General features: G+C 50.1%; 1 protein-coding gene across 7 annotated transcripts in view; it reads left to right on the forward strand.

Annotated features, from left to right (window-relative positions):
* HERC2 (HECT and RLD domain containing E3 ubiquitin protein ligase 2) overlaps positions 1-12,620 on the forward strand; it is a 165,255-nt gene that overhangs the window by 80,676 nt on the left and 71,959 nt on the right. For all 7 annotated transcript variants that reach the window (XM_078864785.1, XM_078864787.1, XM_078864788.1 and 4 more), the window contains 9 exons: positions 2,826-2,956; positions 3,468-3,584; positions 4,655-4,823; positions 6,728-6,853; positions 8,216-8,324; positions 9,059-9,198; positions 9,630-9,811; positions 10,472-10,577; positions 11,736-11,827. In XM_078864785.1, coding sequence (XP_078720911.1) covers positions 2,826-2,956; positions 3,468-3,584; positions 4,655-4,823; positions 6,728-6,853; positions 8,216-8,324; positions 9,059-9,198; positions 9,630-9,811; positions 10,472-10,577; positions 11,736-11,827 — 1,172 coding nt within the window. The remainder of the gene's footprint in view (positions 1-2,825; positions 2,957-3,467; positions 3,585-4,654; positions 4,824-6,727; positions 6,854-8,215; positions 8,325-9,058; positions 9,199-9,629; positions 9,812-10,471; positions 10,578-11,735; positions 11,828-12,620) is intronic.

Raw genomic sequence — 12,620 nt, forward strand, 5'->3', positions numbered from 1 at the left:
CGCACGCCGTGCCTTGCTAGAGACGGTATTACAGAGTGACATTCACGATGTCGCTACAGTATTATCTACTGACAGTAGTCGTATCTACTAACTATATAGTAGTATCCACTCACTCTATAGTAGTATCTACTAACTATAGTAGTGTAGTGAGTCCAACTGAGTCGCAGACGTTTTTCTTTAGAGGCAACACATTTATTGTAACATCAACACGTTAACACAAAGGGGTAACTGCCCCTTCACCAGATACAGCCTAGGGTGGTGACCACCCAGCAAACTACACTATATGTAGGAGTTACAGCTACAAAGGGTCAGACCCTCACTCGGGTCCCCGACCACGTGTTGATGCCTCGTAGGACGTAGAGCGTCCAGCTTGTAGACGTAGAGCTTCTCGCTGTCGGATGAAGAACCCCGGTCCCTCTCAGGGACCCACCTTATATCCTCCCGGGTCGGGGCCACTCTGCCCTCGGCCCCGCCCACCTTCTCGAGTGTTCTAGCTTCCTCTCGATCCCCCTCGAGAGCTCTCCCTGGACACGTGATCACCCCCTAGCTCCCTCCCCCCACCTGGGGCCTTCTCTGTGGACAGTCCAGATCACGTGTCTACGGGTTCAACCAGAGTCCCATGGCCCGGGGCAACCCTGCCCCTGGGCCGACACTCTCCCACTCCCCCTTGTGGGAGCCCGCACGACACGCTCTGCGTGGTGCCAGCGCTATCTCAGCGCTCACCAAGCCCTACTAGGGCTGGTACTACACCTGCCTACAGGTGTATGCAATGATGGTGCATCGCACGCCGTGCTGTGCTAGAGGCGGCCTCACACAGCAACCCACCCAGTGCTGTTTGCGACATAGGAACATTGCACGCCGGCACCATACAGTGACATCTCTGTTGTCATTACAGTAGTATCTACTGACTGTAGAAGTATTTACTGACCATAATAATATCTACTAACTCTACAGTAGTATCTACTGACTGTATAGTAGTATCTACTAACTGTAGCAGTATTTACTGACCGTAGTGGTATCTACTGACTGCAGTAGTATCTACCGACTCTATAGTGGTATCAACCAACTCTATAGTAGTAAATACTGACTCTACAGTAGTATCTAATGACTATAGTAGTGTAAAGACTGTGTCAGTAAGTCTCGAGGTGAAGACAGGGTGTCAGCGAGGCTGGATGCAAAGGCAAGGTGCCAGCAAGTCTGGAGAGTCTTGGTTGGGAAATTCCCTAGAGGATATAAGCAGGGCAAGAAGGGATGTTCGGGGTCTGTGGAGAGGGACTCGGGCCATCGTCGCTGTCTTCACGTCGTCGCTGTCTTCACGTCATCACTGTCTTCAAGTCCTCACGGTCTGCTCGGTCATACGATCTCCACGTCGGCATTATCTCATGACGACGGGGTCCTAAGCTACGTTACGTGAAGTAAAATAAACCTCTAAAGTTCGAGTCCCGAGTCATTACAACTGGTGTCAGGAGTGGCAAGAATTAAATGTTAAGATACGTCAGAAGAAAAAACCCACTGGGTGCAACTTTAGACGAAGGATAGGAAGTTGAAGAAGCCCCCCTCCAAGCGGCGGAGCAACTGCGATCACCGACCACAAATGCTGCCGCGAGCGCGACATATGCGACGCAGGAAGCGGCCGCCATTTCTACCACGACGCAGAAAACGGCCGCCATTACTCCCACAGCTGACGCGACACAGCAACCGGCTGCCATGGCAACAGCGTCCCATGGCAACAGCGTCCCATGGCGGGGACTGGCCTGCTTTTACTCGCTGTTTTGAGGCGGCCTACCAGTCCATAGGGTTGACGGAAGAGGAGGTTCTGCGGGTCCTGCCAACGGCCCTCGACGACGCCGCTCTTGCGGAATTCCGAGCTATTCCAGTTGAGTCGGACCACAATTCGGCGGCCGTCTTTGAGCGACCATCCAACACGCGGCAGAAGTTCCTGCAACGTAGGCGGGGAGAGGCTGAAATGCCCCTCGCTTACCGCAGCACTTTGATAGCACTTGGGCAGGTGGCCTATCCGCGTATGGATCTGGCCGCACTGGACTCGAGAAATTGCTGGTGTTCGCGCAGGAGACTGGGATCGCGCTGCCTGTCGTTGATGAAGAAGCGCAGACGTCCCTATGGGTGGCCAGGTGCCTGCAAGCTCATGACGGCATGAACCGGCGGCCTCGGGTAGTAGCCTGGGCAGGTGAGCCCCAGTTGAGCAGTGCCTCGACCGCCCAATCGGCAAGGAGCAACCACACGACGGCGCAGCAGGATCCGGAGCTGGAGAGGGAATGGACTACAGCAGTACAAGGCTGGGTTCAGACTTGGACTGTAATACATTGTTAATTTAACTACTTTCAAGTTGACGAATGGGAAATACGAATAGCGCTGGCTCACCCGGGGGCTTATCGTGTGATATCTGGGTAATTTTTTAAAATGTAAACCCCACAGTTTGTGAGTTAAAAGTTGTGTCCACATACACACAGACACACGGACAGAGAGACAAAAAATGACTTATATAGGTAAGATTATTAAATATTTATAGTCTTATTGTGTCTTACTTGACACTTGTCAGAAGATAACTACCTCATTACATTTTGGATTTCGAAGAGCATCTACGAACAAATATATCTTGCGCCTTTCTGAAAACTTAAATCATAATTTGCAGCGTTCGGTAAAAGTCTCTGAATTATTTATAATTTGGGGTGCATTTTATTGGACACAGAGGCAGGAGTAGACTGCTACCTGTAAGAGGGGAGGAGAGTATTCTTTTTTTTCCTATTAGTTGATAACCGCTGAGCGACCATTCCCCCACGGCCAACGCCGACCGCGTGCCACAGGGATCGAGGCCCTGGTGGGCTGGCTGCTGGACCACCCCGACGTGCAGATCCCGGACATCTCTGATGTGGAGAGCGCCACGTCGGATGACGTGTCAGACGAGGACCTCCTGGACGAGGCCGAGGAGGTGGAGGTGAGGAACACTCCCGGCACCGCCTCGCGGCGTGGGTAGCCCTGCGGTGCGCCACCCACGCCTTGGCGACGGGGAGCGCGATTCTGTTGCCAAGACCGCTCGTGCTGCCCATCCATAGTCGCACAAACTCGGGTGACTCTCGTGAGGCCAGGGCAAGGGATGCCAATTGAAGGCTCGTGTTGTTGTTGTTACGGCTGGAACTGATATCAGTCTAACGTTAGGACTTGAGTGACGCTTTGTGGGTGTATTTTTCTTAGTTTGTCATCCGAGTTGTCGTAAGGGTTCTATTAAGAATACCAGTTCCTTATTAAACTGAATACCACTTGCAGTAAGGATATTGAATTTCATTAAACTTCTGATGACTTGACAGTTTATTACAGTTGGTGTAAAATATTTGTTTAATTTTGTCCCCTTGATTGTTGCACGTTCAGTTTCTTCTTGTGAATCCGAATGGCCTTGGTGTATTGCATTCAATGAAGCCGTATTTACCATTGGCTGTGTGTGCGAGTAGAGGACGGATGGCAACTATGGGCAGCAGGTGTTCGTGACCGAGAGTCAAACATTTAAAAAGCGTGGAGATTTCCTGAGCAACGACGACTACGCCATGTACATCCGCGATAGCATTCAGGTGAGACCCATGGACCCCCTTGCCTATGCCGGCCTCTGTGAGTTCAGTGCATCCTACTGCTGGTCAGGGCAGAGAAACTTTACTACCTTGCAATTCATGTCCAAATTAAGTTTACAGTGATCGTGTCATCGGCTAATCTGAGATGGTTAACAGCAGCTTCTTCGTATTCTCCATTATGCATTTAATTCTCCGCTCCGATGTTTGAAAACATTTGCTAATTACGATGAAACCTTGTGAGAGGGTATCTTTTGCCTGATAATATTTTGCTATTCATGTCACGTCTAATTATTAGTTTATTTAGGCCATGGCTTGTTGCGCTGGATGACTGCATCACTTTCCACGGAGTAAATTTACTTCCATTGTCTACAAAGGCTCTGCTTCGTGGAATTTGATATTCATGAGTCGCTTCCAAAATCTTACGTAATGTGTATGGTCATTGTTATAATCCTGCCGGCACACTTGCTCTGTTGGCTGGCCTCTCAATTGTCCGTTAGTCTGTTCCCAATAATTTTTAGAATTATTTATTCCTGTGATGAGAAACGGTTGGAATAATTTTGGAAAAAACAACAACTTGATAATGAACAACTCACTCCAAGTCCCGCTGAAGAAGAACTTTTCAACCGGTGCATAGTGACTGATGATCCAGCACTCACTGATCCGCTCTAGTCACTCGCACAGATTGAAAACTCATTTCTTTAGAACGGTCTTTTATCTTTAGTTTGTTGTCCGTCCCCAGCACCTCCGATTAGCACGGGTGGCTACATACGCTGCGAAAGAAGTTTAACATATGTACATACATACCTACTTATCAATCTTCTATCTCTGCTACTATGGTCACTGTTCCCGTGAACCTCGCGCATTGATGTCTCTAACCGTGTTGGGGACTCGGTCTACCAGACTCGCCCTCCCTGTGTACCACTGGCGCATTACACGTCTCAACAAGCCGATTCATGCTTTTGCTTCTTTTTTCCGACTGCTCCTCCTTAGAATGCCATCCTATTGTTTCTACAGTCTGTTAAGGCTACATGGGGGTTCTTTGTCTTTGTGCATGTGTGTGCGTGATGCCGCAGGTCGGGATGATGGTGCGCTGCTGCCGCAGCTACGAGGAAGTGCTGGAGGGTGATGTGGGGAAGGTGGTGAAGCTGGACCGCGACAGCCTGCACGACCTTAATGTGCAGTGCGACTGGCAGCAGAAAGGGGGCACCTACTGGGTGCGCTACGTCCACGTCGAGATCCTGGGTAGGGCAGCCCGTGCCACCCTGCACGGCCCGCACGGCTGCGCCACATCTCCCTCGTCACACTTATAGAGCGGCCATCAGCGGTGGTAATCACTGGCGAGACATCCGGGCAGAAAGCGTTCTTATTCAGGCAGTAAACAATCCTAACTTTATGCAGTCCAGAGAAACAGAATGGGATTATCAAAACTAGAAGAGCACTACACCAGGGAACTTAATCTTCTTTCGTATAACAGAATAATAACTTGTTATTAAATCTCAACACACCTTGCCTGTTATTGCCTGCAGTGGCTTCACTCTAGGTCTGGTCCGTGTGTGGCGTTTCTTTTTATCAAAGTGTTTTTTTATAATGCTGCCTGTCAGTTGCACCACGCAACTGACTTTCAGCCATCCTTCTACCATGGGAAGACCGGGCGGTAGTGGCTATGCCTGCACATGTCCTGTGATCCGGCACTGTGGAGGCAGCAGCAAGGGTTGGTGGATCGCCGCACAGATGGTGCGAAACTCCCTTCCAGTGGGCGTCGAGGTGCCCTACCATGGCTCTCCAGGAGCAAGCAGTACAGCAAGCGGACTAATCGCCATCTGTTTCCATCTGTGAGAGCATAGAGCGTTGCCCCCTCGCGTGAGTGGGTTTTCTCCAAGTGCTCTGGTTTCCTTCAACTTGTATATCAAACACCGGTTGGCTCCTGGAAAAATAAGGAACGATGTAATATTATTCTTGTTATACTGTTAATCAACATTGTTGAAAGCAACATAAGTGTAGATTTGTGCCACCGCTTTACCGACACCATAGCCCTTAAACGGTGAGCGTGCACCGTTGATTCTCCATTGAACTCGCTCGCGTGTGGCTGCCAGATGGAACGAGCGTTGTGCGTTTGTGTGTGTGTGTGAACCCCCCTAATGGAACATCTTCGCCGGTTAGAAACATTTAGGCTGGCCTGCCTACGATCCATCCTGGGTTTAACCAGGCTGGATTGTGTGAGGAGCTCTCATATCCTTGAAAGTCCCATTGGTGAGCTCCTCTGGCAGGCAAGGCTGCATTGGCTGGGTCATGTAGCCTGCAGGCCCTGCCACTGCATGCCTAAACAGCTTTTGTTCGGCCGGATCGAGGGGGCTAAATGGGCGTGGCACGGGCTAGAGAAGAAATGGAGTGATGTGGTACAGGAGGACGTGGAGCTGAGTGGACTAGCCGATGACTGGTACCAGCGGTGTCAAGATCGGCCTCTGTGGAGGAGGCTCGTGAAGGATGCTACTGGGCAGTTGGAGGCAGTCGCCCTCCAACAACAACGGAGGGCGGAGGAGCGACGCTCACAACAACGAGCGGAGCGCCGGGTGGCTAAAGCACAGCAAGTTGGCACATTAGGAGGCACAGGTGGTGCATCAGCCAGTCATCTCAGTCAGTCGACCCGTGGCACCTGGGTCTGCCCCTTGATCTCCTGCCAGCGGGCGTTAGACACTTCATGTGGTCTCAACTTGCACAAAGCCTGGCACAAGCGTCGTGGTGATGTCATGTCACCTCCACTTAGTGGCGAATGGCGTTTTTTGTCGTTGTGTGCGTGTGTCTCTGATGTGTGTGTGTATGGCAGTGGGGAGCAGTAGTGTAGCAGTTAATGCCGTGTGCTACGAACCCGGCGACCCAAGTTTGATTCCTGCTCACGGCCAACATCAGTGATGTATATCTGAACCAGTCCTGGGCCTCCCCTAGGTCGACTCAGCCTCAAATGAGTACCTGGTGTGGTGGTGTAAACATTGCCGCTAGGGAGATCAAGTCGGACGGACGTGGTGCTGGCCACCCACCCTCTCGTGTGCCATGCTAGCCTCATTTGCGCTCGCTAACAACACTTTCCCCAGCAGCCTGTTAAGGCTACACGTGGGATCTTTGTCGTTGATGTGTGTGTCGGTGCTTAGGCTACCCGCCTCAGACGTCTCACTCGCACATTAAGGTTGGGGACAAAGTGAGAGTGAAGGCTTCCGTGGTGACTCCCAAGTACAAGTGGGGCTCGGTGAACCATCGCAGCGTGGGCGTCGTTAAGGGTGAGTGCCACGGTGGCCGTGCTCGGTGCCCTGCTCAGACGACGCTGGTTTTGCATTGAAAGGCGAGTTTAGTGTAAATGTCTGTAAAACAAATTAAACAGGGCGTTTGTTAGCATACGAGTACTTTGCGTTTAACAGTACACAGAGGTGTGCATGGCATGCACAAAGCTCCTCAGCCTTATCCAGACCACCAGCTCCAAAATAATTGAATGTGTGGCCATTTTGTCAGCTTAGACCATCAATTAAAAAGCGTCGTGAAAATGTGACCAGAGAGCTTTTGTACATGCGGGGCACACATCTTTGTCTGCTGATAAGTCTATTGGTGTCAAGCCAGCATTTATTTTTTACGTCATGATAGGCTTTCTCATTATTTTAGGGTTTTAATTATACGAGCACTTTACGAATTTCAATTTTAAGTGGTGATGTCAATGATAACTGAGTAATCGTAGGGGAACGGAATTCCAAAAGGTGAGCTCCTCTTATTTCTCTTCAAGTGGCAGCCTCCTGTTGGAACTGCATGATTTCCCTTGGTCTGTCTGCGGACTTTCTCTTGTCAACGACTCCTCTTTGGGGCAGCATTCATTCTCAATTGCAGATAAACTGAGCAACGTGACCCGACAGATTAAGAGGAGTTACAGACAACAGAGATGCGGTTTGGGAGTTCAGCCGTGACACCGATTCATACTTTCACCAGGTTTTGCATTCCAAACAGTGAGCGTTAGGGACGAGCCAGGATCTAGGTTGGCTGAAATGCAGCTGGGTGTTCGTTTGAGCCACAATACCTGGCCGATCTCGTCAAGGAGCATAAACCAACACACAAATCGCGGTCATCCTAGCAGCAGCGGCTTTTGGCGAGCCATCGAACAAAGATGTTTGCCGCATTACACGCTTTCAGATGCGCTTCTGCGGCCGTCTGGAACGCTATTCCTTTCGATATTAGGAAGCCACTGGAGCTATGCACTTTGAAACTTAGATTGAAAACTAATTTCTTTAGAACTGCTTTTTGTGTTTAGTTAGTTGTTCTGCCCCTGCACCTCTGATTAGGGCAGTTGGCTACGTACAGTGCAAGAGAATTTCAACACGCGTATATACGTTCATGCACGAGTGGGCCATTCTGCGCTATTGTCGTAGCCCATGACCTTGTGTATTGGATTTTGTATGCAATATCATGAGACCATAGACACTACTGTTCTGAAGATAAAAACCCATCTCACTCCGCACAAATCTCATTTCCTTTGGTTCTAGGGCTTTGCAGTGTTACCACACTGTACATTCTGAAGGGCTTCGATGATTCTTCACCCCTGGCTTCGTGCCGTGTCTAACCCGTGCGTCCTGTCTGCCGTTGACTGTTCATCACCGCAGCCTTCAGCGCCAATGGGAAGGACGTGATCGTGGATTTCCCACAGCAGTCCCACTGGACCGGTCTCTTGTCGGAGATGGAGTTGGTGCCCAGCAGCCACCCCACCGTCACGTACGCGCACCACCCCAGCCACCAGCCGTGTCGCAACACAATTGCCGATCTCTCCCATGCAGGGCCAGCAATTCGACTGACGTGTCACACCCTAGTGTTCTGCAGCAAAAAACTTTCACACACGCGCACGCATGCAAGTACCTTCATGTTAGCCTAAGAGACTGTCAGGGACATTCGCTCAAATAATTAGGAATAAATAAGTAAAACACATTTTTTTATTCGGAGGTGTGGGAAAAACCACAGATTCGTGGGAAGGCAGCCAGAACTGGTGCCAGCAATTGCCCAAGCTCTGTGGTCCTATATTGGAATGTTTGGCCAACTCCATTGATGAGTGGTTATACATGTGGGAGGAAACCAGAGTACCTGGATGGAGTATTACTCAATCCCCATACAAATTTAATACATGTGGAAATTAATCCACTAGCTACACTGCTGTTCTGTGGCAAGCCAGGAAATATCGACCTCGACACTCACGGGTAGGGATGAAGTTTCGTGAATTTGTGTGATCCACTAACCCTCACTGCCTCCACAGTGCTGGAGTACGTGATACGTGCAGCATAATCACTCGCGTTGAAAAGTGCAAGCGAGTGTAGCACATGAGACAGTGTTTGGCCAACGTCAAATGCAACCGTGTTGATGGCTCCAGGTGCCTCTGTGGTGTTCTCTATCTTTAACGTAGGGCTGTGTCTGCCGAGATCGGCCTGTGTGGTACAAAACGGTGCTGTTGTCTGCAGGTGCGACGGCTGTCACGTCTACCCGATCGTGGGCCCGCGCTACAAATGCCGCAACTGCGATGATTTTGACTTCTGCGAAAACTGCTTCAAGTCGAAGAGGCACAACGTGCGGCACGTCTTCGACCGCATCAACGAGCCAGGTGGGCTTTCTGCGTCCTTCCGCTTTGAAGTTTCATGATGGACTGTTACAGAGAGCGACCTGAACTTACGACAGCACCGTCTTAGCGCGCTAGTCTATACACTCAGTTTTTCAGTGCCTCTTTTGTAGCTAAACAAGGTTTTGAGTTCATAAGTAAAATTTCGTAGAAATTATTGAGCGAAGGAGTGATGAGTAAAGGGTTCGGGATATTTAGGGAGCGAACAGAGAGTCTGTACCTGATGGAGTTGGAATGGGGAGCATGGGAGGTTGACCAGGGCTTTAAAGAGGCACCATACTCATGTCCCTGTGTTGCACCATGCACGCGTCCTACCAGCGTTCTGTCATGCCCAATTTTGCGTGAGTCGGGTTGTGTCGCCGTTGAGAAGCGCCGCGGGATCACCATTCGCCCCCCCTCCCCTCCGCCACCCACAGGTCAGACGGCGGCGTGCGCCGGCCGCTCGGGCCGCCATGTGCGGCGGCGCCAGGGAGGCATGGGCTCGCTCGTCGAGGACTGGTCACGCGTCGTCAAGGGCGTCACGGCGTCGTCAGCGGCGAGCCATGCGGCGCGCCTCTTCGATGGCTCCCCCTGGCAATCGTCGGGCTCCCAGGGAAAGGTCAGAGCCAGGGTTGCCGCTGCCGCCGCGATTATCACCGTATCGCGAGTCATTATCGATTTTTAGGGTAAGGGAACACATTGAATCCGATCAAAGTTTTGTCGCGTAATCCTCCACCACCCACCTGACATAGCCAAACAACTTGAATTGTCAAGAGTGCAAGTGTTGAAGCAGTAAATTAATTATTACTCTTATGACAACGCATCCATTAATGTACGACTTGGAATTTTTTGCAATTAACTCACTTTTGTGCTTTGAGACTCGGAGCACACAATGCTAGTGCGATGCACTTATCTCCCTCTATCACTTCGCTTGGAGTGATGAACCACGTTGGAAGGATTCTGAATTTGGCATTGAGGCCCGATGATAAATCCGCAAGGTCGTCCCAAAACACGCTGCTGTGTTGCCCTTGTTGCTGTTTCCTGATTGCTCAATTGATCTGTAATTGATGATAAAACTAGTGTCATCCACATTGATTGATCATGTTTACCCACACAATATGAATGGCTTGGAATAGTCATAAGCCTTTCCTCCTTTGTCCGTGCCATGGCCTTAAACGTGTCTTTCTAGGACAATCTCACGTGACCCCTAGCGGCTCCGTGCTCCCGTGGCCTTCAGGTTTTGATTGCGTTTGCCTCCTGGTGCCGTGCGTGCGAGCAGCACTGGGTGCGGCTGGAGCTCTTCCCGGACGTGCTGATCCACCGCCTCAAGATGATCGTCCACCCGGCAGATAGCAGCTACATGCCCTCTCTCGTCGTCATCTCAGGTAGGGCCGGGCGGGAGTGGCTTCCGCAGAGCAGCATTGCTTTCTCAGCAGGGGTGTCGTGGTGGCGAGATGTTAACTACCTCGCCTGGTATACAGGAGGTCATTGGGTTCAAGCCCAACCCTGACGCCTGCTGTATATTTGGCCTTTGTATGTTCTCCCCATGATCGCGTCTATTTTTTTTCAGGTCCTCCGGTTTTTCCATCCACATTTGGAAACGTATTTAGAGTATTTGGCTGCTATACATGTCGACATAATACGCCACTTTCTTGACCTATCATTTGTGGCCAGGTTGCTTCTTAAAAAGAGCTATATAGCTCCGTGGGCCTTACCTAGAAAAAAAAAACCTGAAGAGCCAAACGTAATAAAGGAGATGCACGTCAACAGAAGCGTGGGTACACCCGCCTCTTTAAACTCATTTGATCGAAGTGGAAGAATAGACCATTTACCCACAAGACTTCACGCTCATGGAGGCCCTCCATGCATTAGTGGTGTGAGCTAGCAGTTGCACGGCTACTCCTTTACCATTTTTTTTTATCAACAAATCAAGCACGTCAGCAGGTAGGGCATACGGGACGTAGATTGGGCAGCCTGGGCACAGTGCTAGGCCTGTATGCGAGGGGGATACTGCAGTTGGCACTCACCCGCAGTGGTTTAATAACCCCACATGGACCAGTTGGAGGACATTCTCTATGAGGTTGGGGTTCGGGTGGCAGCATTCCCAATCTTTCACGCGCAACACATCTGATAGGCCTTGTCCTCTTGCAGTGCAGCATGTGAGTTGCCAGCTCATTTTTGTGGGTTTTCTGATTGTCCCACTATGTATGGGTTCGCTCCCAGTGCTACCAAATTCTCTTTCATGCATAGTGACATCCTGTGACATCCTGTCTTGCTTTTGCCTTGCATTGCTCAAGCATGAACTGCGCTGACTTTACCATGTGCAATCACATCGTGCTTGTGAACTGTCATGGAGGCTTCCATTTGGTCTAACTGGGAGCCAGATTTAAACAGTGACGTTTTTTTTTTTCTACAAATATGTGGTCGTCTGCCTCATTATAAGGAACGTATTTGTTGATGTTGCGTTTGAGATGTGAACAATAATACATCAACGAGCATTAGTCTGCCAAGTCGTCTCTGTAAAGAAGGCTTCTCCTTCACAGGAGGGAGCTCTCTCACGACCATGATCGAGTTGAAGACGATCAACATCGCGCCCACGGATTTTGTGGTCACCCTCCTGTCGGACTGCTGCGAGGTACTTGTCTTCCACCAATCAATCAGGCGGCAGTACGGGTGCAATATCTCTAGAATAGGAAGACCTGGCTATTGTAAATGTGTGTCACTGCGGTATTCCGTCGTTATTCATGAACTTGCTTTGCGTGATTTTGGCTCTCTGCAAATCACATCTGGAACTCTACACGACTGCATCGAGAGAGAAAGAAAGTGATGAGAGAGAGAGAGAGAATGGGATGCGAGAGAGAGAATGGGATGCGAGAGAGAGAATGGGATGCGAGAGAGAGAATGGGATGCGAGAGAGAGAATGGGATGCGAGAGAGAGAATGGGATGCGAGGTGATGAGATAAAGTGATGATGTGGGGCATCATTATTTAAAATAAGTTCATTTATAAGCTCTTATTTCATTCTTTTGTAATGACGACTTGACACTTCTCTTGATGGCACTTTATTGAAGACACGTTCACTTGACATCAGGCAGAGATCCCACTGCAACAGCCCTGAGTCTCCGTTATATATCAACCGAGGCCACGCCCCCTTCTCGATCATTCTCACTGACTCTGGACGCTCGCTCTACCGGCAGACTCGACCGTTCCGTCACCTGACCCCACGCTGCCTTCTCCAACATTCCCGTAGCCACCAGTCCCTTGTCATTCACAACTGATACCCCTGTCATTACCTCCCGTGGCCACTAATGTATTCATACTGTAGGCTGATTTCCCTGTCATTACCTCCCGTGGCCACTAGTCCCCTCACACTGCATACAGGCTCTATTGTCATAACACTTTTATATTTATTTTTTATTTACTTTGTTT

Source organism: Lampetra fluviatilis, chromosome 19, assembly GCF_964198595.1.
Source record: "Lampetra fluviatilis chromosome 19, kcLamFluv1.1, whole genome shotgun sequence".
Classification (NCBI taxonomy): Eukaryota; Metazoa; Chordata; class Hyperoartia; order Petromyzontiformes; family Petromyzontidae; genus Lampetra; species Lampetra fluviatilis.